The sequence below is a fragment of the Lynx rufus genome, unplaced genomic scaffold (genome assembly GCF_022079265.1).
Source record: "Lynx rufus isolate CCGP_SWC_20201006 ecotype Redwood Valley unplaced genomic scaffold, mLynRuf1.p SCAF_3, whole genome shotgun sequence".
NCBI classification, from domain to species: domain Eukaryota; kingdom Metazoa; phylum Chordata; class Mammalia; order Carnivora; family Felidae; genus Lynx; species Lynx rufus.
The window spans coordinates 190,487-217,393 of record NW_025814845.1 but is presented as its reverse complement, the minus strand read 5'-3'; the positions used below and the strand labels follow the sequence as shown (position 1 = coordinate 217,393).

Below are 26,907 nucleotides of genomic sequence, written 5' to 3'. Positions count from 1 at the left end.
TTCCTCTGGAATTCATTTGGAGCAGTCTGAAACCTAGCACAGCTTTGCCCCATCCGGGGCATCCACCGCCGGAAAGCTCCGCTCTGCGCCTCGCGTCAAAGCTCGATGGCAGAGCATCTGTCCCTGACTGTGCAGGAAAGGGCTTTTCTCGTCCTGGCCTGGCCTGTCCCCCCACTGTTTTCCTATTTTCCATTCACTCCCTTTTGCTTCCTTTCTTCTGTCTTACTATTTTTTTTTTAAAGCCGTTAAATCACAACCAACCAGAACTGGAACGAATACAGTACAAGAATATACCGTCGGGCCCTAAATGCTGTACGAGAGCAGAAAGGTCGGGGGCTGGAGGTCGGGGGTCAGGCAGACCTGGGGGTGAGCCCCAGCTGGGCCACAGAGTGGCCACTTCTCGTCCCCAGGCTCAGTGCCCCCCTCAGAGTGGCCAACAGGAGAAGCGCTGACACCATGGAGTGTCTGTGCAGAGCAGGGATACATTCACGGCGGCCGATGGGGCGCTAACCGCCCTTGTCCTCAGCCGGCAGGCTGGAGGCTCGCTTCCCCCCAAACAGGAACGGGACGCGAGTCCCAGAAAAGCGGGATGCTAATTAAAAGCAACCACGACAAAAACCTTTTATGGGTTGGAAACAGGGAATTGGAAAGTAAATGCGTTGATTAAAAACTGATTTTTAGGGGCGCCTGGGTGGCTCAGTCGGTTAAGCGTCCGACTCTTGGTTTCAGCTCAGGTCATGATCTCGCGGTTTCGTGAGTTCAAGCCCCGCATCGGGTTCTGTGCTGGCGGTGCGGAGCCTGCTTGGGATCCTCTCTCTCTCCCTCTCTCCCTGCCCCTCCCCCACTCACGCCGTCTCTCTCTCAAAATAAATAAGCTCAAACAAAAAATTTAAAAAAAACTATGATTTTTAAACTGGTTGGATGTATCATCTTAAAGTAGGTAAATGGTCCCGTGACTTAATATCATCACCCAGAGGGTCCCAAGACAGGTGGAGAGTCAAAGACTGGCTTCTTAAACCTGAACTACACTCCTCTCTCCTGCGAGATGATGGGTGGTCACTTTGCTCAACATAGTGGGGGGGGGGGGTGCATACACAGGCACTCACACACACTCACAACACACGCACGCGCTCACACACACAACACACGCACGCGCTCACACACACTCACAACACACGCACGCGCTCACACACACTCACAACACACACACGCGCTCACACACACTCACAACACACGCACGCGCTCACACACACATACTTCCGACAGGATGTGCTCACCTGGATGGGGGAAATCTTGTAATCCAAACATCTCAAATATGTGCAAAACCAAATGCATCCTAACACAACCATCATTTTCCGAGCGCTACGGAAGGAAGCCTGGTCAAGGACGGTGCACGCCCATGCTGACCCCTCCATTCACAGCCCATGTCCATGCACAAAGGGAGAGACTTCATTCGTGTTTATCCCTGGAATGTGGCCAATGCCCAGTGGACAGCAGGTAGTCCACAGAGCTTCCTTGATAAAAGACTCGACATGCCAGATGCCCGAAATCAATGGGCTTCAGTCATGGCTCGGGGCTCCGTTATACTGGAATTCACTCGCTTTTGGGCAGGAGGGGCCTTCGTATCCAGTTTAAAAACAACAGCACCAGGATTATCGCTGGTAACGGTAAAAACCAAATGTCTCCCTTGGGCGATCTAATCAAAGGACTTAATGTCGGAAGTCCTCTGGCTCCGAACTGGCTTTCAGATGTCGTTGAGCAGGTTCATTATCTGATTTACGGCCTCTTCCACTTTCTAAGGAGCCGGGCCCTCCTCTACCACGTGTGTTAATTACATGTTTGAGGTTAATAAAAGGCCAAGTCTGTGAATCCCACTTGTGGGCCAAGCACAGAACACGCCGCTTTCCACGCAGGCTCGAACACGGGTGCCGTGATGTAAAGACGGCACTTAACGCGACGGCTCCTTCCTTCAGCTGGGCCTCAGGGCTCCCCACCGGTAACAAGAAGGGGCTGGTCTGGACAATCTCTGAGAGCCCTGGCGTCTAACTAGCCCACCCCTCTCTGATCCCTCTGGGAGATCTGTGCTCCAAGCTTCCCCGGCTGAGAGGCCACGGTATGAAAGTCACCGCCCTCTCGGCACCCAAGAGTGGAATCCACTCTCCGAGAGGAGACAAGTGCATGCCAAAGCACAGGGCCTACTGCAATCAAGGAAAAAGTAAGAACCTTGTCGTCTGTACGGTCAGAGCACTGATTTAGCAGTAAGTCACAGAAAGCGCACTCTTACAGGATTCCGTCTCACAGTGAGTGATGCACTGGTCAACATGGGACGTGGCTGTTTTCTCTGGGTGCATCTGGACAAGAACCGTAAATGTGAGAATTCCTCTCCCCATCTCCCCGTCACGTGCACAGCACGTCACAGTTTATAATGCATTTGCACATTCATTATTCCATCCGGTCTCAGAACCGGCCTGTGGAAAGTGCGGGGCGGAGGGCTCGGTCCCATTTTGCAGATGAGGAAACAGAGGCTCGGGATGGTGAAGTAACATGCCCAAATCACCCAGAAATTCCATCAAGAAACAGAGGGGGGAGACCTTGAGCCTTCTGCTTCCTGCTCCGTGGCTCTAGCCACGTGCTGCCTGTGCACCTGTCCCAGGCGGGCAGACTCCGGTGGAGCGGAGGCGGGCAGTCCCCTCGCTTAGAGAGGGAAACTGGGGGCTGAGGGGACCCCCTCGCTGCTAGACGTCCCCAGCCCCTATCTGTTGAGGCAACAATCTCTTTACCTGAAAACTAGCTATTCATTCTATCGTCAGAAATTCCTAACACGCAGGAATAAATGACTAAATCTGGTTTGTTACGTTTCCCAAAAATCAGGCTGGGTTGGGCTGTGGTCCAAGAAGCCTTTGTCCCCCACCACCTTGGTTAAAGCCAATCTGGCTGCTTCACTCAGAGTGAAACAGTGTTGGGGCGCCTGGGGGGCTCAGTCGGTTGGGCGTCCGACTTCGGCTCAGGTCGTGATCTCGCGGTCCGTGAGTTCGAGCCCCGCGTCGGGCCCTGTGCTGACGGCTCGGAGCCTGGAGCCTGCTTCGGATTCTGTGTCTCCCTCTCTCTCTGTGCCCCTCCCCTGCTTATGCTCTGTCTCCCTCCCGAAATAAATAAACGTTAAGTAAATTTTTAAAAAAGCGAAGCAGTTTTCATGGAAACCCGCTCTCGGTTGTGAACACCCACCCCGAGCCCAGCGACGCGTGTCAGCCTCGGCCTTACGACACACAGAGGCGCCCTTACTCAGGGGCACCCTCTGTAGCGATTTGAGAAGAGGCTCCCGGGAGCCTGCTAGCGAACACATGTAACATTCAAGACTGCCCGCGGTGCCTTCCCCATCGCCCATCGGGTCACAGCAAGAGGGTGCGACAGGCATGCAGGGAGCCAGCGACAGAGGAGAGCTGACTGTACCATGCTGTTTGTAGATGGGGGGTTTCCTATAGATGTTATCTTTTACGCCAGTGTCTGGGAAAGAAGAGAGAGAGGAGAAGAGCAGGGTGAGCCAGCAGACTGGAGGTTTCCGTCCCACGTCAGCCCTCAGGCACCAGGTCCTAAGTGGCCAGAAAGGATCTGGCGCCCCACAGGTGACTGATGCCCGGGACCCACACCGCAAGCTAAGCGTCGCCCAGCCCGATGCCAGAACCTAGTTCAAGGGGCAGAGGGAGGGAGGCGGCTAAGGTGCACAGCCGGCCGGACAGCGCCTTCCCTCCAGCACATTTCCAGGAGCGCAAAAACGTCTCCCTGGTGCTTGTATGGCTTCGGGAGAAGCTCAAACACACGCCAGCTGCGGGGTGTGCAAACCCGCAGAATTGGGGGCGGGGGGCGGAGAGGCTTGGGAACCACGGCCCTTCCGTGCAAACAGACGCTCTGCATGGCGAGCCCGACCGCGCGTCCTGGGTGCCTACCTGGGACGTGGAAGTGGCGAGGCGCCTGCTGGTAGGTGCAGGGGGGAGGCTTGCTGTCTGAGAGCACCGAGAGGCTGGGGGTGCTCCGGCCACTTTCACTGCCTCCAGATGGAAGAGCAAAGACGGGCAGAAGGGAGGAAGGGGAAGGGAAAGGAGAGTACGTCAAATAGGAACACTTGTTCCCAGCGAGCCCTCTCCCCTGCCTGGTGGGGCCCCCCACCCCCACCCCTCTGCACAGGGAAGGGAGGGTGGCCCCCGCTGACATTTCCAGACCGGGCCCCATGGCTTGTTAATCCAACCTGGGTGGACCCCGTCCAACGGCCCCGTGGCGAAGGAATAGTGGCCTTGAAGGCAAAGGGTTTGCTGGTTGCTAGTTCGTGGGAAGGCTGGCCTGGCTCTGGGCGGGCCCCCCACTCTCCTTGGGGTGCACAGCTGGCCCGCTGCTCAGCCACGGCTGATGCCTGCATCCAGCAAACTGCAAAGCCACCAAAACCAAAGCCTCCCTTTCTGAGTATCCTTGTGTAAGAAGACGCCGCTTGCTTGGAAAACCCTCGGATTAATCATCTAGCGCAAGGTCACAGAATCTGTCCCTCAAAGCCACGGAGTGAACTTTTACGAGCCGCAGGAGAATAAGAGAAAGCTGGTGTCAGCTGCCATGCTCCCGGATAAAGCTATTTTTGGCAAATCAAATGAAAATTCTCCAATTCTGGCTCCGATCCCTTGTCCCGTGTGGATTTGTAATTTCTGAGCTGGGAACAAGGTTGGATTATCAAGTCACAAGTTTAGGCGGCCACGGTCCCCCCGCCCCCCTGCCCCCGGGGAACCTCCCCGCCCTACAGGTACCCATTTGAGGAATGGCATGATAGACAGAATGCGATGGGCACCGAACACTTTGGATGATGAGGTTTACGGCTCGTTTTAGCAAGACACGCATAAGGCACACCTCGTTTCCTTTCCCGTTCGCCTCAGGAACCCTGTGCTGCCTCAGATCGCGGCCTGGCGAACGCAAGGGGCTCTCCTGCCTCGGAAGGAGCTCTGGGCGTTGTAGCATCGGGACCCCAAGGTGACGGGGAAGTGAAGCAGCCCTTCCGCGGGGCTGGGAGCGGACTGGCAGGGGGCCGCACGGTGGCTAACAAGGAGGGCGCGGCGGGCGTGGGCTCAGAGCGAGCTGTGGCCCGGGGCAGGTGCACTGGGAACCGGGGAGGGCGTGCGGGCACGCCTGTGTGGGCTGAGAGCACAAAACGGGCTGCTGACCGCAGCTTCGAGCATCTTCCCACGCCTGGGCTCCAATTTCGCCGGTCGGCGGCGCCGATCGCGTTTCAGGCAGGTGACTGCCCCCTGTCGCAGCGTGAACCCCGCCTTCTCCTGAGCCACGCCCCTCCAGTGTGCGGCACGGAGCCTTCCAGAGCTCTTCGCCAATCCGGGCCATTTCTCAGCTCCCGGGGGAAGCCACGCCCCACGCACACAAAGGAAACCGCGGGTTGGTTCTACCAACTGTGGCTGCGACTGGATCCGTCCCCAAGGGCAGAGAAACGTGGCGGAAGCACAGGCTTGAAAAAATCCACTTGCATGAGCTCCAGAGCAGCGGAGGACGGCGCATTTGGGGTGTCATGGCTAAGCTGGGCGTGCTCCGGGCTGGCCCGTAGAATCCGGGGGGCTTCGAACAGCTCGTTTCCTTCTGCCCGGAATTCACTGGCCCTGGTCCACCCAGCTCTTGCCCAGGCGGCCCCAGGCCATCAAACATAGGCTCCTGAGGGCTCCTGTCCCCCCAGTCCCCAAGCCTACAGTGTGGTGCCCTCTTACATCACACGCAAGCCCCGTGTACATGTGCCGATCTGTCTGGGGAGCGCCCGCAGCGTCCCTCGGGTACTCACAGGGCACAAGACCCAGAGGCAGGTGGGGACACAGAAACAGTGGCCCGTCATGCCCGCCCGCACCTGCCATCCAGGGACGCACTGGTCACCAAACTCTGCCACCTTGTCCCACGTCCCCCAGCCCTCCTTCCCCTCCCCGCCCCCACCAGAACCCCCTTTGTGATCTTCCCCGCTAGTCAAGACCCTTCCTGGCTCAAGGCTCCGTACCCAGCTTCCCCGGAAGACACAGGCCACTGCTGACCACTCCCTTCTCTGGACTCGCTTCGTCACTTCACGATCGCACACCGCCAACGTCAACCTCCAGGGCCCGTTGCGGTGCTCGGCCCGCGTCGGCCCTGCAGGGCTCCCACCACCTCAGCTCCCATCTGCAGGAGGGCGGGGCCGGGAGGGTCTGGGTGACAGGTGCCAGGGCCCCGGTGAGACCCAGCTCCGGCCCGCTCGCCGAGTCCCTCTAGAGGCTCCCGTCATGCCCCAGGGGCCAGCTTCCCCCGTGGGCCTTCAGGGTAAAAACCCCAAACCACTGATGTCACCACAGATGTGGGAAACCCAGAGGAGAGCCTGGCTGTGCGGTGACTTTGAAAAGGCACAGAAGCCCCTTCTGAGGAGGCTCGTGGCTTCTGGAGGCAGTTCAGGAAGGAGGGCAGAACCTGAGCTCTACTGGGGGGCGGGGGCGCTTCTTCCTTTTAAAAGTTAAGTAAGTGATTTATTTTGGAGGCGTTTCAGGCTGTGCAGAGGCTCCTGTGTGCTCTTGGCCAGTCTCCGCCGGTTCAGGGCCCACGTCACAGCCGTGCATTGCCACTTTGGTACTCTCTGAACGCCACACTTTGTTCGGATTTCCTTACTTCCCCTAATGTCCCCTCCCTGCCCAGGAGCCCGCCCAGGACGTCACGGGACGCTTTGTCCGCCCGTCTCCCGGCTCCTCGGGGCTGGGACGGTTCCTCAGACTTGCCATGTTGCGACGATTTCTGCGAGGAGTCCCGGCCAGGGGTTGTGTGCGAGGTCCCTCGGCCGGGACTCGTCTGATCGTCTCCCGTGCTTACACGGGGATCGCGGGTCCCCGGGAGGAAGACCGGGGTGGTGGAGTGCCCTCTCCTCGCGTCCCGTCAAGGGCACCCGCCGTCACCGGGATGCTGACCTTGACCCCCCGGCCGCGGCCGGGTTTGCCGGGCTTCCCCACCGCACAGCCCCCTCCCCGCCGTCCCGCGCTGCGCTCTTAGCGGGGAGGTCACGGCGCTCGGTGCCCACCTGAGGACTGGGGAGGGGGCCCCCCTCCTCAGGGGTGGTGTCTCCACGTAAATCCCTGGAGGTTCTTCTGCAGGGGAGAGATCTGTCCCTTCTCCCGCTTTTATGTATTCGTGTCAGCGTGGACTCACGGACCCTCATTGCACACCTTGGGTTACAGTCAATACTCTTCATTCAGTCCACTCGTCAGTTGTCCCATCTTTGCCCCCAGTTGGCTCCTCTCCAGGCGGCCAGAAGCAAGGCCAGCCCCCATCCGTGCACAGGGGAGCGTTAAGGACGAACACCGAGGCGTGAGCGGGTCCTCGCGTGTGCAATGCTCCGCCACAGGCCCCCTGAGCCTCGACCACAACCATCCGGTAAGGCGCATGGCCCAGGGATTGGGGCCAGATGGAGAGGTACCTCTGGGGCGCAGCGAGCGGTGGGAAGAGGACCCTGACCTGAGGCTCTGCACCAGAAGCCCCTTCCCTCCTCTCCCTCCCATGCCTCGTGGGGAGGAGGCTCGCTGGGTGGCAGCTGCCCAGTGAAGAGATTCCAGCAGCAACCGCCTCCCACACCTGCCCGCTCCTTAACAGGTGAGAGGTCAGCCTTAAGCCTCACACCGCCTGGAATTCATACTAAAGTGTACCAGACTACCATCAGCACTGCTGCTGTGGGCAAGGTCTTGGTGGAGGGGCAGCCCTAGGCACGGAGACAGGGGTGGGTAGGTGTGACCGGGAGGGGCGTCCAGCAGGGAAAGAGGAGGGAAGCAAGGGGCCCTTGCCAGCATCTGGCGGGTCAGGGCAGGTGCTGGCCGTGGGGAGGGCATGCCTCCCCTCGGGGAGCCCTCTGGCCACAGCAGCATTCTTAGGGAAATTTCCACCTAGTGGAGTCAGGGACGCTAAGGAGGGATGAGAAGAGGCCAGGAACAGCTTTTCCGGGGACTGTGGGTAGACCCAGGGCCGTGACCAGCTGGAGGAGGGCAGGCCGTGGGCACAGCTGGCCACTGGAACGCCCATAGGCTGGGACGCACTAGAGCGCGGGGCTGAACGAGCATCAAGGAGAAGCGCATAGGCTCCCTCGGTGTGGCCTCTGAGGTGGACCCGGGACCTGTGGTGGACACGGCTTGTGAACGGGAGCCTGACTCGGGTCTGTCCCAAGGAGCTTTGGGATTTCAGGGCCCGGGTCTCTCTGAGCCTCGGTCTCCTCTGGGGTGAGTCCTGGAAAGAGGCTGGGCAAACCCCAGGTCACACATGGCCCTGGAAGTCGGGTGTGGGGCAGAGCCGGGGTCCCCCACGTCTGACCCCGAGAGGAGGGTGGGGAGGCTGTGTCTGACCTCTGACAAAGGGAATTGGTGGCCAACGCAGCCAGGAGGGAGCCAGGGCAGACACGGGCCTCAAAGGCCCCACACTGGGTGGGTGCCTGTGTCCACCCACCCGGCCACCGCACCGCACGGGGACTGAGCCCCTGCCCGTGGGGGATGCCCTTGGCCCAGCCAGGAAATAGTTTCTGGACCATATTTTGGGGGGCGGGGGGCGGGGTCTGTCTGCACAGTCTTCTCCCACACGGGATGGAGGGAAGGGCCTCGCTGCTCTTGTCCGAGGACAGTGGGGCTGCCTCTCCCCGGCCCCCTCTCAACGGGGCTGAGGATGGGGTGCTGCTCCCCCCGACCCGCCCGGAGCAGGCGTGCTGCAGGTCTGAGGCGCCCCCCCCCGGGGTGTCTGCCCTTGGCCGAGGGTCCACGTGGCTCTCCTCACCCTGGCTCGGAAAGAACTCGAGGGTGGAGGGTCAGAAAGGAGCAGAGGAGGCTCACAGGGTCTGCTCCCAGCCTGTGGTCTGCGGGCCACGCCTCGACCAGAGCCCCCCGGGGGAACAGCCCCGCCCAAAACGGGGCCACGGCAGGTGGCGGTGGTTGTTGGGGGGGGGGGGGAGCCGTGTGCCCAGGGCCTTTGGACGTGTGAGCAAAGGGAGCAGACACGTCTCCCTGGTGACCTAACAGTCAAATTCACTCTGCTTTGCAGTGAGTGTTCCGTGTGCCTCTTGGTCACTCGACACTCACGTGCCACGCGGATGCGTGTGGCAAGGCCGTGCTGGCTACTTTCCCACGCCCGGGGTGCACCATTTCCGGCTTTCCCACGCACGGGGGCGGGGTGCGCCATTTCCGGCTCTGCTGCTTTTCCAGAGAGTCAGCGCGACCAGCGGAGCCGGCACAGGCACCGTAAGGACCCGTGGCGGTGGTCAGGGGCTCTCCTCCCAGCCGACTGACAGGGCTCGCACCGACACGACCGGTGACGTACGCGGGGGACGCACAAGTTCCGACGAGCCCCGTCTGAGACGGACACACGGTGGAACGATCCAGCTGAGCTTGGCTCGCCTCCCGGTCCCTTCAGGTCGACGTCTTCCACCCGGCGCGGTACGGGCTGGGGACTTCGTGCATCTCGGGGGCGTCAGCAAGAACATCCTACCTGCTTCCTCTAACGCCTCGAGGGTCTCCCTAGGGTGTCTCCGGCCACTAGGGCCTCTCGACAAAGTGCCGCACCGGGCGGCTTCAGCAACAGACACGTGTTTCTCGCGGTTCTGGAGGCTGCAAGTCCCACGCCAAATTGTGGCGGGGTCTGGTGTGCGGCGAGGGCCCACCTCCCCGCTCGCAGGCGGCCACCCTGGCCTCACGTGGCCTCACAGTCTTTCCTCCGAGCACGTGCAGCGAGAGCGAGAGAGACGTCCTGGTGCCTCTTCCGCTTCTCGTAAGGCCACCGATCAGGGCCTCGCCTTAGCGACTTGGGGTAACCCTGACGGCCTCCCGAGGACCCATCTCCAGAGGCGGACGCAATTCAGTTCCCAACGTGCAGAAGAGCTTGGCCATCTCCCTGGTGTGATTTGCATCCGACGATGCCCCTGCAGGGATGCGAACGGCGGGCCGTCTGCACCCTGGGAGGAGGCGGGACCTCGGAGCCTGTCCGGGCGCATCCTGCCCCCGCCACCCTGAGCCCGAGGCCACGGACGCGTCACGGCCGCCTGTGCTTTGCTCTAGGTAACAGCCGGGAGCGGTCCCTCTGCCCCTCGCAGCTGACGTGGGAAGGAACACGGGCAACGGGCGAGGGCTGTCACAATGGGCCCCGGGGCCGGGCGCCGGGGACCGCCTCGCCTCCTGTCCCTTCGGCTCGAGCTCTGCCCTCACCGCTCGCTCCTCTCGCCACGAGCTGCCCACGTCCTCCTCCCAGGAACATTTACACACCGACAGAGACGGAGCTGGACTCACGAGACACACAGCAAGGGGCACGGGCGGACACACAGGGCTCGGGGAAGCCATGCGGCGGACACGGGACAGCGAGACACAGACGCGTGGCGGGATGCCCTGCGAGCGCCCACAGCCCGCGGCACTGCGCACCTTACCTCGGAAGTAGGGGATGTAATGATGTCTGAACACGGATGTAGGGCTTGGGTGTTGGGACAGGGACAGGCAGCTACTGGTACCAACACTCACAGTACCAGCTGCGGGCAACAGAGAGCAAGTCAGAGTCCACCCCGTGCTCGCCGGCCGCAAAGCCACAAAATATTCCTAGGCCCCGCTCTGCTAGGAACATTTTGCTTCCTCTCCCGAAGAAAGCGCACCATTTTGAGGCACCTGAGGGGGAGTCACCGAGGACGCTTTAGCTCGGTCGGCTCCGGGTCCCGCTGGGGGGGGGGCCCGCTCTCTAGGGGACAGGGCGGCAGCCCCCAGCGTGGCCGGACGGCCGCCACCGGCCCCCGGAGGCCTGCCTGTCACTCCACCCCGGGTGGGGGGGGTGTTCCGTGGGATCAAGGACAGGCGGAGAGCGGCTGGCTAGGCCGGGGCGAGCGGGCACGGGACGGTCGCCCGGCCTCGCCCCGCTGAGGTGCACGTCTCAGCTCTTGGAGGTGGCCACCCGGCCAGGCACGGCCACACGCCCAGGTGACCCAAAGGACGGTGGTTGGGGGTCAGGAGAGGGGCCCTCGGAGAGGGCGCGCGAGGATGCTGACTGCCCTTCACCCCGCACCCGCCTGCTCGCCCGCTCACCCACACACTCACTCACCCACCCACACTCTCACTCACCCACACACTCACACGCTTACCTAGACACACCCACACTCACCCACTCACTGACATACCCACATACCCACTCATCCAGACACCCCCCCCCACACTCACACATTTACCTGGACACACCCACACACCCACACTTACCCACTCACTCACCCACAGACTTACCTAGACACACACACCCATTGACACACATTCACACTCACCCACACACACACTCACACATTTACCTAGACGCACCCACACTCACCCACTCACACGCTCATCCAGACACACTCCCCCCCACACTTACCTAGACACACACTCATTCACACACGTTCACACTCACCCACTCACACGCTCATCCAGATACACTCCCCCACACTCACCTAGACACACACACTCATTGACACACATTCACACTCACCCACACACTCACACACCCACTCACACATTTACCTAGATGCACCCACACTCACCCACTTACATGTTCATCCAGACACACCCACCCACATTCACCCACACACTTACCTAGACACACACTCATTCACACACATCCACACTCACCCACTCACATGCTCATCCAGACACACACACTCACACTCACCCACACACTCACCTACACACACCCACTCACACACTCATCTAGACACACCCACACACTCACACATTTACCTAGACACACACACACCCACACTCACCCACTCACACGCTCATCCAGACACACACAATCCCCCACATTCCCCCACACACTTACCTAGACACACACCCATTTACACACATTCACACTCACACACTCACCTACATACCCACTCATCCAGATACACACACACACCCAGACACACACTCATTCACTCACCCACACACTCACTCACCCACACACACACTCACACGTTTACCTAGACACACCCACACTCACCCACTCACACGCTTATCCAGACACACTCCCCCACACTCACCTAGACACACACTCATTCACACACGTTCACACTCACCCACTCACACGCTCATCCAGACACACTCCCCCACACACTTACCTAGACACACTCATTGACACACATTCACACTCACCCACACACCCACACACTCACACATTTACCTAGACACACCCACACTCACCCACTCACACGCTCATCCAGACACACTCCCCCACACTCCCCCCCCACACTTACACAAACACACACTCATTCACACACGTTCCCACTCACACACCCACATACCCACTCATCCAGACACACCCCCCCACACTCACACATTTACCTGGACACACCCACACTTACCCACTCACTCACCCACACACTTACCTAGACACACACTCATTCACACACGTTCACACTCACCCACACCCACACACACATTTACCTAGATGCACCCACACTCACCAACTCACTCACACGCTCATCCAGACACACTCCCCCACTCACCCACACACTTACCTAGACACACACTCATTCACACACGTTCACACTCACCCACACACTCACCCACTCACACACTCATCCAGACACACCCCACACACTCACTCACTCACACATTTACCTAGACACACACACACACACACCCACACTCACCTACTTGCTCACATGCTCATCCAGACACACACACTCCCCCACACTCCCCCCCACACCTAGACACACACTCATTCACACACGTTCACATTCACCCACTCACACGCTCATCCAGACACACTCACCCACACACCTAGACACACACACTCATTGACACACACACACACCCACACACTCACACATTTACCTAGACGCATCCACACTCACCCACTTACATGTTCATCCAGACACACACACCCACCCACACTCACCCACACACTTAGACACACACTCATTCACACATTCACACTCACACACTCACCTACATACCCACTCATCCAGATACACACACACACCCACACACTCATTCACTCACCCACACTCGTACACTCACACACACTCGTACACTCATTCACTCATTCACTCACCCACACACACTCATCCAGATGCACACTCATTCACACAGTCACTCCCTCATCCATCTACCCACACACTCATCCACCCCCCCCCCAACACACACACACTGACTCATCCACCTTTCAGACACCCAGTGAGCGGGACGTTCCAAGAACATAGCAGGGAGTCAATGGAAAGAACTGCAGACGAATGAGTTGATTTTTCCACAAAGGCTGTGAAACTAAGAGCCAGAGTCCATGGACGTGGAAATGGCGCCATGCAGCAGCCGCCACGGAGGAAGCGGCTTGGAAAAATCCCTCACGAAGGCAGAGTGTGCGTGGAGCGTCCTGCGGCTTTGACACACCGAGGGCAGCGACGGGCTTTCAAAGCTAAGGGACAGCAATACGCAGCCGGGCGCCAGGCAGGGAAGGAGGCGCGCTGGGGGGGGGGGAGCACTCCGCACCGGGCGTCCCCCTGCGGGGACGGGCCCGCCCCTGGCCTCTCGCCAATTTCCATGGGGCTGTCTTTGGGGCCACCGACCCAGCTGCGCATGAAGAAAGCTGGCTCTCTTTTTGGCCGCTGACGCCGTCCTCACGGCTCGAAGCCCCTCAGACCCCGGGTGAGCCCGGGACTGACGGGCTTCTGGTCTCCAACACTCGTGCTCCGTGACCTTCTTGCCGCCCGTGACCGAAACACCAGCTCGGTTCTGAGCGCTCGGTGCTGCCTGCCTGTTCCCGGACGGCCCCTCTGACCCGCGGGTTCACCAGCTGCCTCTGCCGTCCCCCCGCCCACCACCATGGGCAAGTTAAACGGACAGCTTCTCCCGTCACCCACCGGGAGCCGCACGCCCGGCCCGTCGTTTTACCAGGTGTGTAAAGTAAGGCACGGATTCGAAAGAGAGGGAGGGCAATAGGAAGTAGATCTTCATCCGGGGTCAGGGAAGCCGCGGGCGCAAAGTACCTGGACGGCTGTAGTGCTGGGGCGACCGCGAGGTCGGGGTGTAGCGCCCGAGGCTGACGGAGCCGGTGGAGCTGGGGCTGGAGGTCCGGCACTGCTTGTACGAACGGTCGTCCTGATCCCCCTGGGAGGGAAGGCGGCCTGGTGAACGCAGGAGCTGAGGGCACTGCCCGCCCCGCCCGCCGCCCACCCTCCTCCTGGCATTCGCCCCCCAGACCCTCGGGGCTGACCCCACGTGGCCCCAGGGTGAAAGCCTCTGCGCCTGCCGGGGCACATCTGGAGGGCCAGGTGGGGGCCCGACCTGGCACTGACACCACCCCGCCTTGGCCTGAGCCCGGTCCCTGTGCCCCCGCATCCCAGAGGGCAGGGTCCCCATCAGCCCCTCCTTGTGTCTGGGCTCCCCAAAAGGTGGAGGAGGGACCTGGCTGCACCTGTGCTCCTGCCCCACCCCCTTCCCGGCACCCGGGGTCCTGACAACCACCAGGTCTCCGAGAACCTCTCCACCCCCGCCCCCGCCTGCCCCACAACGGGGGCTCCCGGGCCTGGGAGGCACCACAGCACCCCTCCCAGGCCCGAAGGCTCGGTTGAAGCGGACCCGCAAACACTGGCCCACAAGACTCCGTTCGAGCAGGACGGGCAACCGTTTGGAGCGGGCGGCAGGCGGCGTGAGATGACCCGGCAGCAGGGACGGGGGACGGCCAGGCTGCAGGGCACGAAGGCTGCAGTCGTGAGACGGCCCAGGATGCCGTGGTGCCGACGCCGCTGGCTGGTCCCTGAAGGCCGGCACGGGGACGAGCACGGGCGACGAGAGTGTGGGTCTGGCGCTCCCGGCTCTCGCCCTTTCTGGGCTTTACCTTCTGCCTCCTGAGGCTTGCCCTCTGACCGAACCCACTGAGCCGCCGTCCCCGAAGCCTGCCCGCACACCCGCCTCCGGGCTCTGCTCAGGCCGGCCCTCGTGCTGCGACCGCACCTGCCGGCCGGGCCCTGAGCCCGTGTGGCTCGTCCCCACCCACGGTGAGGGGCCCCCTCGCCCCAGGGATGGTGGCATCTCTGGCCGTCCTCTGCTCAGCCCCTCGGGCCGGCTTCCAACCCACGGGCGCCCTGTCTCCTCGCCTAGCCTGTCCGTGGGGCTCGCCGGCCACGTGTGGTTGTCGAAGCTCCACACGAGCTAACCACCGTCCCCGTGTCGCCGCGTTCCTGGACCCGAGGGTCCGACGCCAGTGCAGATGGAAGTCTGACTGACAGCTGTCCACGTCACTGGCTAAGGCTGGGAAACAGGGACCCAGAGCCGCTCACTATAAATCTAACAGAGGAACGCTTTTGGAATATTCATCTGCGAGGGTCTGGCTGCCTCCTCGTCCCACTCAGAGGAGTGACGTGGGCCCTGGGCTAACCCAGGCTCCTGGGGTTTTTCTCCAAAGAAAGCCATGGGGCGCCTGGGTGGCTCAGGCGGCCGAGCATCTGACTTCGGCTCGGGTCAGGATCTCACGGTTCGTGGGTTCGAGCCCCGCGTCGGGCTCTGTGCTGATGGCTCGGAGCCTGGAGCTGCTTTGGATTCTGTGTCTCCCCTCTCTCTCCCCCTCCCCTGCTCATGCTCTGTCTCTCTCTCTCTCTCTCTAAGATAAACAAACATTAAAAAAAAATTTAAAAGAAAGCCATGACCCAGACCTCGAGAGAGCCACGTCCCACGTGTCTGTGACTGCAGGGCCGACAGGTGCACAGGGGGCATGCAGATGAGACGTGATGAGACGTGATTATAAAAATAACCAAGGCCGAGGACGGCACTTCCGGCCACCAAGGACCGGGGCCCCAGACCCCACGGTCAGGAGCCACAGAGGCCCTGCTGGGGGTGCCGTGGTGGTTATCTTTATAACCCGGGGAGCGGGAGGAAGCACCATGAGCAAACGGGGTGGGAGGGTGGCGGGCCGGGGAGCAGGCGGTTACCTCTGTCGGCGTTGGCGAGAGTACCTGTGGGGACTGTGGACACAACAGAGTGGCCTGTTAGTGCCTTGGCACCAGGAGGTCACGTGGGGAAGAAGAAACAGCCCAGGGCACAGACACATCCTCACGACCAGACCCTCCTCCAAATGGGCAAGGAACCTACCACCAGACACGACACAGGAGCCAAGACCTTTTTGGAGAAGTAGGGTCAATGGCACCCCAGGAAAGAGGTTCCCCAGGACACTTCTTTGAGTGCGCCCTACGCCCACTGCTCTCCCGTGAAGACGTATTTTCCTAGAGGGAGACAGTCAGGGCCCAGGGTGGCAACATCCTGAGTCCATCTGCCTCGGTCTTCTCCGGAAAGGAGAGAAAAGGGGCCCAGAGAAGAGGAGGGTGATTCGGGGCCTCGGGGTTTGGGGTTTCCTTCTCCTCAGAATGGAAAGGGGCAAGTGTTTCCCAATCTTCCCATTTCACGGAAGGGGAGACTGAGGCTCAGAGAGGTGAAGCCAGATCTCTGAGCTTCCAGCCTGCTGTCCTTTCCCTGCTAGGTTCCCGCACTGGTGCTCAACTGCTGGACGGCTGCCATTCCAGAGAATTCCAGCCCTGAGGCCCAAGTCTGCTCAGCGCGGTGCCCTGAGCCTCCTGTGGCTTCCCAGTCCCCACCCCGTCATGTGCCCACAGAAGGGTCCCCGGGGAGACTGGCACCAAGCAGGCTCCCAGCCAGGGTGTGGCAGGGCCTGGAGAGGGGGGAGCCCTCAGGGGCCCTGAGCTGAGGGAGTGAGGGGGCTCTGACACCTCAGGACAATGGCAGACGTCGGCAGGGAGGCCACGGTAACCAGAGCTGGTGACCCCTGGTGACAGGGCTCTGCCTCTGCCAGCCGCACGGCCCTGGGCCAGCACGGCCCCTGAGCCTTGCGTCCTCATCTGTATCCTGGGACAGTGACTCCCAAGGTGCGGGGCCACGGGCCACGGGTACACAGGAAAGCCCGGTGTCAGTGCAGAGTGAGCAGGCCTGGGGGGAGTAGGGACCGTGACGCTACAGCGTGACCGGTCCCTGAACAGAGGATTTCTGTGCCCCGGGCTGCCCTGCATTTGGCAGGAGAGCCTCAGTGTGCACACATCTGACCCGGGACCTCCCTTCCCACCCCCACCCCCACCCCCCGGTGGGTGCACCCACGTTCGCATACAGTGCGCCCCACTGGAGGGGTGCAGGGTCAGAGGCCACAGCGCGGACCGTGTGCGTGTCTGCCGACATTCATGTGACCCGTGGAAGCAGGACGGGCAGCGACCACACCCCGCGCCCACAGGCGCGCGTGGCCCTTCCCAGCCCCCGTCTGCGCGGGAAACCTCAGGCCCCAACCAGCGAGGGCGGGGTGTCGCACGGCTGCCAGCGGGTGGACGGGGAACTTGAACCCGGCCCTCTGGACCTGGCTCCCCTGTCTTCGAGGCGGCGTGAGGGGCGGTTAAGGAAACAGCCAGAATGTGGTCTCTGGGGCAGAAAGGATCCTGTCTCGGCTGGGGCTCGCCACTTGGGGGACCACGGCCAAGGGCGTTGACCTCTCTGACCCTCTTCCGGCGCTGTCCATTGGAGCCTGGACCCGGTGCTGGATGCCAAAGCCCCGTGCAGAGCCCAGGTCCATGACCGCTCCCTGCCCTGCCTCTTGACGGGGCTCATCGCCTGGCCCTCAGGTCCCAGGGGTCCCCTGCGGCAGAAGCCAGTCAGGAGGGGTGCCCGCTGGCCGCGGAGCAAGGGAAGTGGGGTCCGTCTCACCCTCCCATCTGCCTCCGTGGCCGCACCCGCCCACGAGCATGGTGTCCCCGAGCCTCAGCCTCGCTCCCAGAGAAGCAAACAGGAAAGCCCGGGGGAGATGTGCAAAGGTCCCGGGTTCTCCTGCCCCCAGGGGAGGGCCCGTCTGGGTCGCCCACACACCAACGGCACACACGCTCGGGCCGACAGCCGGCAAAATGCTCTTCTCGTCTATCCCGGGCGCCCACAGCCCCACGCAAGCCTCAGCACCACCGAAGACAAGGGAAAATCAGCAGGGGCTGCGTGTAAAAAGGAGCAGAGTCACCCCGGAGGGACACTGCCCACGGACACGAGGGACTCGGTCATTTGCGCCCCAAACAGGGGGTCGAACCAACACGAGGAATTCGCGAGACTTCGGGGCAGGCCAGCCGCTGAGGACGGCGGCCAGGCCAGGAATGTTCTGGAGAGAGGAGAAGGACACGATTCACGCAGGAGGGGGGTCGTCCCGAACCGAAGAAAAGGAGACTGTCGCTCGGCTCCCGGCACTTTGCTACACACGGGCACGTCTCCCGCGTTCCCTCCCGTTTCAGGGGGCTCCTCTCGACTCAGCACTTCAGCCTGCTGCACTTGGCCCGCGGGGCTAGGGGCGGGACCGCCGCGGCCTCCCTCAAGGGGAGGCGCACAGGCCGCCAGAGGGGGCGGAAGCGGACGGGGCCCCTGCCGTGGGCACCTCCCCCCCCCCCGCAGGTGCCCTACCTCGCTGCAGCTCTGTCTGTCCGCCACCGCGTGGCTGATGTACGGCGAGTAGGAGATCATGTCGGGGCGGTCGATGTTGTAGATGGCCTTGCTTTTGGGAAGGGCAGCCAGGTCCCTGTAGTCGAGAATCTCATCGCCCAGCTTCGCCTGAGAGGAGAGAGCCAGCAGAGGGCGCCGTCGGCCCCACACCCCACAGGGCAGCGGCCCCGGGGCCCGGCCCGCAGCAGGGGCTCCGGCAGCCCTGTGGACGGCGGGGCCCCGCCCCAGAGCCACGTCGCGGTGACACGGGGTGAAGGGGCAAAGGCGTGGGTGGGTGTGGGTGTGGGTGTGTGTGTCTCGTGGCCACGTGGGCCTGAGGCCCTCGGCCCCACCACGGAAGACCACGTGGTCCTGAGGAAGCGTCCCTCAGGCAGACCCCCCTCCGCCGAGCCGGAAGCTTCCACAGGGACGGCTCGGGGATCAGAGACACGGAGCCCGTGACCTGCCTGGTGCGGAGCCCGGCAGACCGTGAGGCTCGGCCCACCGCCCAAACACACGTACGCACGCACGCACGCGTCTATACGCACACGGTGTGCGACGCAAGCAAGTGTGCAAACACCGGGGTACACGCTTCTGCACCCACACGCGTGCACAGAGGACGTCCCGTCTAAGACCGTGTAAGTCGGCCACCTACACAGCCGCCAACTGGCTCGTGCCCCCGGCCACACACTGGCACACACGTCTGCACAACCCACACCCTCTCCCACACCACACTTGCAGACGCACCGGTCACCCTCACTCCCACACCCACGCCAATGCACGGTCGCGCCACCCGGGCCCACACGCTCGCTCATACACACACGCACTCACACCCACACCCCCACTCCCGTGCAACAGCACATACTTGCGCACATAACAGCACCCTCCCAAACCAGTACACATCGACACACACCCTTACACGCACACGCACGCACACACACGCACGTACACACATGCACACAACGCACACACACGCACGCACACACCCACACCCACTCCCGTGCAACAGTATATACTTGCACATGTGACGGCACCCTCCCAAACCAGTACACATCGACACACACCCTTACACGCACACGCACGCACACACACGCACGTACACACATGCACACACGCATACACACATGCACACACACGCACGCACACACCCACACCCACTCCCGTGCAACAGTATATACTTGCATACGTGACGGCACCCTCCCAAACCAGTACACATTGACACAACCCTTACACGCACACGCATGCACGGATGCACACGCACACATGCACGCACACACACCCGCACACCCACACCCATTCCCGTGCAACAGCACATACTTGCACACATGACGGCACCCTCCCAAACCAGTACACATCGACACACACCCTTACACGCACACGCATGCACACTCACGCACACGGACACACACTCACACCCACACACCCACTCCTGTGCAATAGCACATACTTGCACACATAACAGCACCCTCCCAAACCAGTACACATTGACACACACCCTTACACGCACACGTATGCACGGATGCACACGCACACATGCACGCACACACACCCACACCCATTCCCGTGCAACAGCACATACTTGCACACATAACGGCACCCTCCCAAACCAGTACACATTGACACACACCCTTACACGCGCACGCACGCACACACACGCACGCACACACCCACACCCACTCCCGTGCAACAGTATATACTTGCACACGTGACGGCACCCTCCCAAACCAGTACACATTGACACAACCCTTACACGCACATGCATGCACGGATGCACACGCACACATGCATGCACACACACCCGCACACCCACACCCACACCCACTCCCGTGCAACAGTATATACTTGCACACGTGACGGCACCCTCCCTCCCAAACCAGTACACATCGACACACACCCTTACACGCACGCACACGCACGCACACACACGCACGTACACACATGCGCACACACACCCACACACACACCCACTCCCGTGCAACAGTATATACTTGCACACGTGACGGCACCCTCCCAAACCAGTACACATCGACACACACCCTTACACGCACACGCACGCACACACACGCACGTACACACATGCACACACACGCACGTACACACCCACACCCACTCCCGTGCAACAGTATATACTTGCACACGTGACGGCACCCTCCCAAACCAGTACACATTGACACAACCCTTACACGCACACATGCACGCACACACACCCGCACACCCACACCCATTCCCGTGCAACAGCACATACTTGCACACATGACGGCACCCTCCCAAACCAGTACACATCGACACACACCCTTACACGCACACACACGTGCACACACCCACTCCCGTGCAACAGCACATACTTGCACACATGACGGCACCCTCCCAAACCAGTACACATCGACACACACCCTTACACGCACACACGCGCGCACACGCATGCACACACACCCATAAACACACGCACATGCACACACACACACGCACCCGCAGCAATTTTGAGCTCTTGAGATACGGCAGCAAAGTGCCTGGCGTCTGACAGGCCGGCTGGGCCCCGGGCTCAGGTGGGGCAAGGACCGCGCCCCGCCCCATGGCAGGCGCTCACTGGTGACGCTCGCTTGCGCTGGCGAGGGCCCCCGGGCCCCTTGCTCCCCTGTGACTCGGCCCAGCCTCCCCCCTGCACCGCCCCACTGCTCCCAGGCTATTGCCCCCGGCTGCCGCCCCTCCCTGGCTCCGGGGGCTGCCTGGGGGCACACGGCGGGCTCAAACAGGTGCTAGAGCTGGGCAGGAGCAAACACGCAACCTGACTCCCAGCGGTCACGGCGGGGACGATTATCTGTGTCGGTCCCCACGTTCCCCTTGCAGGTGCCCACGTGCCCACCCGTCCTGGAGCCGACGCACGGGGTCACCTCCTCCCCACCGCGTTCCCCTCTCGGGATCCGTCTCAGCCTGGCGTTGCCGGCCGTGGGCAAAGGTGGCTGTCAGGCTGCCCCCACCGGCTCGGCTCTCCCCAGACCCGGAGGGAAGCCTCTACTCGGCCCCGGTGTCCCGTAGCATCCGTACGGGGGCCGGCACGGGCCCCACGCTCCTGTCCGCCGTGCGACTAGCTGTCCCTTTCCAGCCCAGGCGGCTCCGGTCCAGGCCCTCACCGCTCACATCTGGACCCAGCAAGAGCCTCCTGGGGGCCTTCCTGCCGCACTTGCTCCGAACAAACGTCGCCAACAGCAGCTGCCGATACCACGAGCTCTTGCCCGGGATGGCACGAGACTAAGCCTTCTATTACTGGCTCACCAGATTCGCAGAGCGAGCCTGTGCTGGGGGCACCCACGGTCGCTGCACTTCATCGACGACGAGTCCAGAGCCCAGAGAGGTTAGGTAGCTCGCCCAGAGTCACACAGCCAGGGAGGCGTGGGTGGGAAGAGGACCAGGCTGACTCCAGAGCCGTGCTCCCCACCGTCGCCCCCTTCCCTGCCAGGGCCGCGTCTCTGGAGCCCCAGCGACGACGCCCTGCCCTCCAGCCCCTCTGGGTGGGTGACGCAAGCCCTCGCTGTGGTTCCCCAAGTGCGCTGCTGACATTCCCAGCCTGCTGGCCCTGAGGGGTCTCCTCCCTGTGCCCCCGCATGCCAGGCTCAGCCCCCGGTTCAGTAGCCCCAGCCCACCTCCTCTAGGAAGCCTTCCCTGACCACCTGACCCCAGGGCTCTCATGAGTCTGGTGGGTGGTCTCGGGGTGAGTGCTGCCGTTTGTGACACAGGTTGAGAGAGTGAATGCGTGAGGTCTCAGATCTCTGACTCTTCCCTTTGGAGCCTGGGCAGGGTTCTGAGGACCTGAGTTCAAATCCTAAGTCTGGGGGCACCTGGGTGGTTCTGTTAGTTGGGTGACCGATTTCGGCTCAGGTCATGATCTCGCAGTTTGAGTTCGAGCCCCACGTCGGGCTCTGTCCTGACAGCTCGGAGCCTGGAGCCCGCTTTCGATTCTGTGTCTCCTCCTCTCTCTGCCCCTCCCCTGCTCACGCTCTGTGTCCCTCTGTCTCCCAATAATAAATAAACGTTAAAATTTTTTTTTTAATTTCTAAGTCTGTTGTCCGCAGTCGGGATGGGCCCTGATCAGAACTTCTGAGCTGTCCCTCAGGGGACCCTGTGCCTCTGCCTGTCCTAGTGACCCGCCCCTCAGAGCCATGCTACCTGCCACGAGGCTGCCCAGCCATCCAGAGCCCGGGGGCCTGGCACCTGCTGTGAGCTTGTGCTCCCGTGCTCGCTCGCTCTCTCTCTCTCTCTCTCTCTCTCGGCCACGCCCATCCCAGTCCCTTTTGCCTGGCTGTTCTTCCAGACCCAGTCCAGGCCTCCCTGTCTGGGAGACCGTCCCTGCTCCCCTCCGCCATCTGGTTTCACGTTTGTGTTTGTCTCCTTTAAGTCAAGGTGCGGACGTTGGTGGGCGCGTCTGTCTCCCCTTGTCTGGGCCTGCGGCTCCTGGGGGCCCAACGAGTCTCTCTGATTCATGATGGAGTCATTCTCCCTGACTCCGTGCCCAGCACGGCAAGGTCCTTGGGACGTGCTTGAGAACTGAATTAAAATCCACGGGGCATTTGCCAAAGTCAGGAGGACGCTCTGGGCCTCCGTGTCCGCATGTAAAATGGGGACACCACCTACGTCTTGTGGAGTGGTGGAGTGAGGGGCGGGGCAAGGCCTGCAGGTGCCTCCCCTCCCAGTCCCTGCCTCGGGATCCCACCCCGATCAGAGCATCTGCCCGCGGCCGTCCCAGCCCCGTGGTGCCCGGGTCAGGGAGGCCGGCCCTGCCCTGGGTCAGCCCCTGACAGCAGGGACTGCAGAGGCGGCCTGATGGCACCATTCGTGCCCGCTCCCACCCTGGAAAGTGGCTCCGCCTGGCTCTTCGGCATCTGTCCCGCCCAGCGGGGCTCACAGACCCATTGCCTCCCCCGCCGAAGCCTTCGGCGGTCGCCGTGACAACAGGCTCTCTGACTGGCGGAGGGCCACTGGGGCGTGTGTACAGGTTCATGTGGTTTCCCTGCGCCTTTCTCTCTCCCACACGCCACCCGGCATAATAAACAATAACAATATACGGCCACACAGGACATCATACTTACGATGCGCTGTCGATAATAATACGTCATAACGCAATAATGCTGATGTTACGCTATGCCTAGTTACTGACTTACTGCCATGGTGAACAGAGGCTGCAACAAATATTCAGTGTGACCTCACTGTGGTTAAAAGAAAATACACAGAGAGAAAAGGGACCCAGAGACCCACGGGGCGTGCTCCAAAATATTAACAGTGGCCACAAGGGCACTGGCGGGTGACGATGGTATTCATCTTTCCCCTCGCACCGGTGAGCTGCCGGACTGCTGGCGTCCTTCCAAGCACACCGAGCCGCCACGGGGACCAGGGCCACCCTCCCGAGGTCCGGCAGCAAGCACGGGGTCGGGCGCACAGTAGGGCAACAGCAGATGCCAGGAAAGACACGAAAGCAAAAGCAAGGCAGAGCCCCGAGATAGGAAGGGCTCGTCTCGCAGGACTCACGCCTCCTCGGTGAGGGAGGTCGAGGATGTGCGCCAACTGGGAGCGGACACCACGCTAATGGGGGAGGGACGGCCAGGGTGCTCCGGCCTGAGGCCCGTCTGCTTCAGTCGAAGGCACACCCAGTAAGCGCCACCGTGGACGGTCGCGGAGCCTTGCAAGTAGTTGTGACAACGGTGACCAGTGTCTCTGCTCACTGCACGGTCACAACAATACCTGGTCTTTCACAAACGCCAGTGTGTTTAAAAGAGTGGTTCGTGTTTGGGGCGTCTGGGTGGCTCAGTCAGCTGAGCGTCCGACTCGGGCTCAGGTCACGATCTCACGGTTCGTGGGTTCGAGCCCCGCGTCAGGCTCTGTGCCGACGGCTCGGAGCCTGGAGCCTACTTCGGATTCTGTGTCTCCCTCTCTCTCTGCTCTGTCTCTCTCTCTGTCTCTCTCTCTCTCTCTCAAAAATAAACATTTAAAAAGATACTATCACGATTACTATTTTTAATGACAGCGATGCACTATGGGCTGGGTTAGGTCCTGCCAAATCCATATTTTCACATACATATACCCATATGCACATGTACATATAAATCTGTGCACACACAATATACCTATATACACATACACCACATGCACACACACATGTAAACATATACATTTACACATGTGTATACCCATGTGCGTGCATACACACATATATGCACATACCACACACACCTGCACGCACAGCTACCCATATGCACACCCATACACATATATATCCATACACACATACACATATGTAAACACATACATTTACACATGTATATCCCCATATGTGCACGCCCACACACATCTGTACACACATATACCCATATGCACACACACACGTATGTAAACACACATACATTTGTACACACATATACCCATGTACACACACATACACACAAACACCCACACACATATGTAGCCATATGCACTCATGCACATACGTAAACACATACACTTATACATGTATATACACATCTGTACAGAGATATACCCATATGCACACACATATGCACACACATATGCACACCCATACACACATATACCCATATGCACACACACGTATGTAAACACACATACATCTGTACACACATATACCCATATGCACACGCATATGCACACCCATACACATATATATCCATACACACATACACATATGTAAACACATACATTTACACATGTATATCCTCATATGTGCACGCCCACACACATCTGTACATACATATACCCATATGCACACACATACATACACCCATACACATATGTAGCCATATGCACACATGCACATATGTAGACACATACATTTATACATGTATATACACATCTGTACAGAGATATACCCATATGCATACACATATGCACACCCATACACACATATACCCATATGCACACATACACGTATGTAAACACACATACATTTGTACACATATATACCCATATGCGCACACACACGCATACACACGTACACTCTTTCATGAAAACGGGACCGCATAACATAGATTATCCTTCACAGGCCTCTCGGAGGAGCACGTTAGAAACGCTTCCCAGGTAGCAGGTGCAGATCTGCACGCCTATTGGTGACACCAGCCCGGTCCCCTGTGTGCCGAGTGTCACTTTTTCGGGCAAGCCTTAGCTGCAGGACAGGGAGGCGGTGTTGAGCTGACACCATTATGGACAACAGTTGTGAGCACATCTCTTTGGGCACCACCACCACGTCACCCAGGAGCTGCGGGGTCACGTGATGGTCCTCACCGAAAGCTCGGAGTTAACCTCACGAAGTCTGCACCAGTCTGCACCCCACGGCCGCGGCGAGAGCCCCGGCTCTGCACCCCAGCACCTGAGGACGCCCCGGCCCCCAAGGGCACCCCTGGCCATGACCCAGGTCCGGACCCTCCCACCACGGGCCTCCCCACTCTCCAACTCACATAGATCACGCGGCTCGGAGACCCCGAGGTGCTGGAAGCAGGTACAGAAATGATGCTCTCTGAGGAGCTCCTGGTTTCCTGGAAAGGAAGGCGACAGGAGGAGACTGAAAGCAGAATATGTTGATTCCAGAACCTTCCAGATGCAATTATCACAGGTCACACTCCGACAGAAATGCCAGTAACGACATTTTTTTTTTTCAGATTGAAAGAGTTCTTAAAATAAACACGTGGGCTTGAATGAGCGGCTGGAAAGCTATAATCAGACAGACGCGGCAGGTGACGCCAACTCCGAGCCGACCAGCACGTTCTCCGTGCCGCTGGAAACGCTCCGATGATCACCCGGCTTCACGCAAGGAAATTATCTGTTTTTCAGAGGACGAGAGCAAGGGATTCTGCGCTAGGTTACAGGGGTGGGGGGCGTGTTTAGCTCGGTCTACCAGCCCGGTCCTCTGCTGTCAGACTCTGCGGCCACCGCATCTGTGACCTGCTCCCCGAGTGCCCACCCCTGCCCCTCCTCCCTCCTCGGCCACATCTCCTGCTTCCCCGGAGGCAACAGTTTCCCCAGGCCCCTCCTCTGTTCCGCACGCCAGGCCCGCCCAACCCTGCGTGGACACCCTTCTTCCCCGGCTCCCATCACTCATACCGGCGTCCGTCCAACCCCACCGGTAGGACATGCTCGCCCCTCCTGGTCCAGCTTCCACCCCTGCCTGGACCACCCCTGCCTGGCCTCCCCCTGCCTCCTGACAGCTCCGGCTGGCTGCCTCCTACCTCGTCTCTATCCCTCTCGGTGGCCCACGCCTGCTGCAGTGGCCCTGGGAGGGGCCACATCACAGGCTGAATTATATCTCTCAAAACTCGCATGTTCAAGCCCTAACCCCTGGCACCCCAGAGTGTGACCATGTTTGGAGACGGGGCACTTAAAGATGTAATTAAGGTAAAATGAGGTCACTAGGGTGGGCCTGGTGTCCCTACAAGAGGAGGATATCAGGACACAGATGCACACAGGAGACGAC

At 60.5% G+C, this 26,907-nt stretch overlaps 1 protein-coding gene across 1 annotated transcript in view; it reads right to left on the bottom strand.

The window, feature by feature from the left end:
* ABLIM2 (actin binding LIM protein family member 2) overlaps positions 1-26,907 on the bottom strand; it is a 115,669-nt gene that overhangs the window by 34,425 nt on the left and 54,337 nt on the right. The window contains exons 13-18 of the mRNA XM_047091289.1: positions 25,895-25,972; positions 18,420-18,566; positions 13,979-14,099; positions 10,430-10,528; positions 3,945-4,046; positions 3,451-3,504 (exon numbers count right to left, since the gene is read on the bottom strand). Coding sequence (XP_046947245.1) covers positions 3,451-3,504; positions 3,945-4,046; positions 10,430-10,528; positions 13,979-14,099; positions 18,420-18,566; positions 25,895-25,972 — 601 coding nt within the window. The remainder of the gene's footprint in view (positions 1-3,450; positions 3,505-3,944; positions 4,047-10,429; positions 10,529-13,978; positions 14,100-18,419; positions 18,567-25,894; positions 25,973-26,907) is intronic.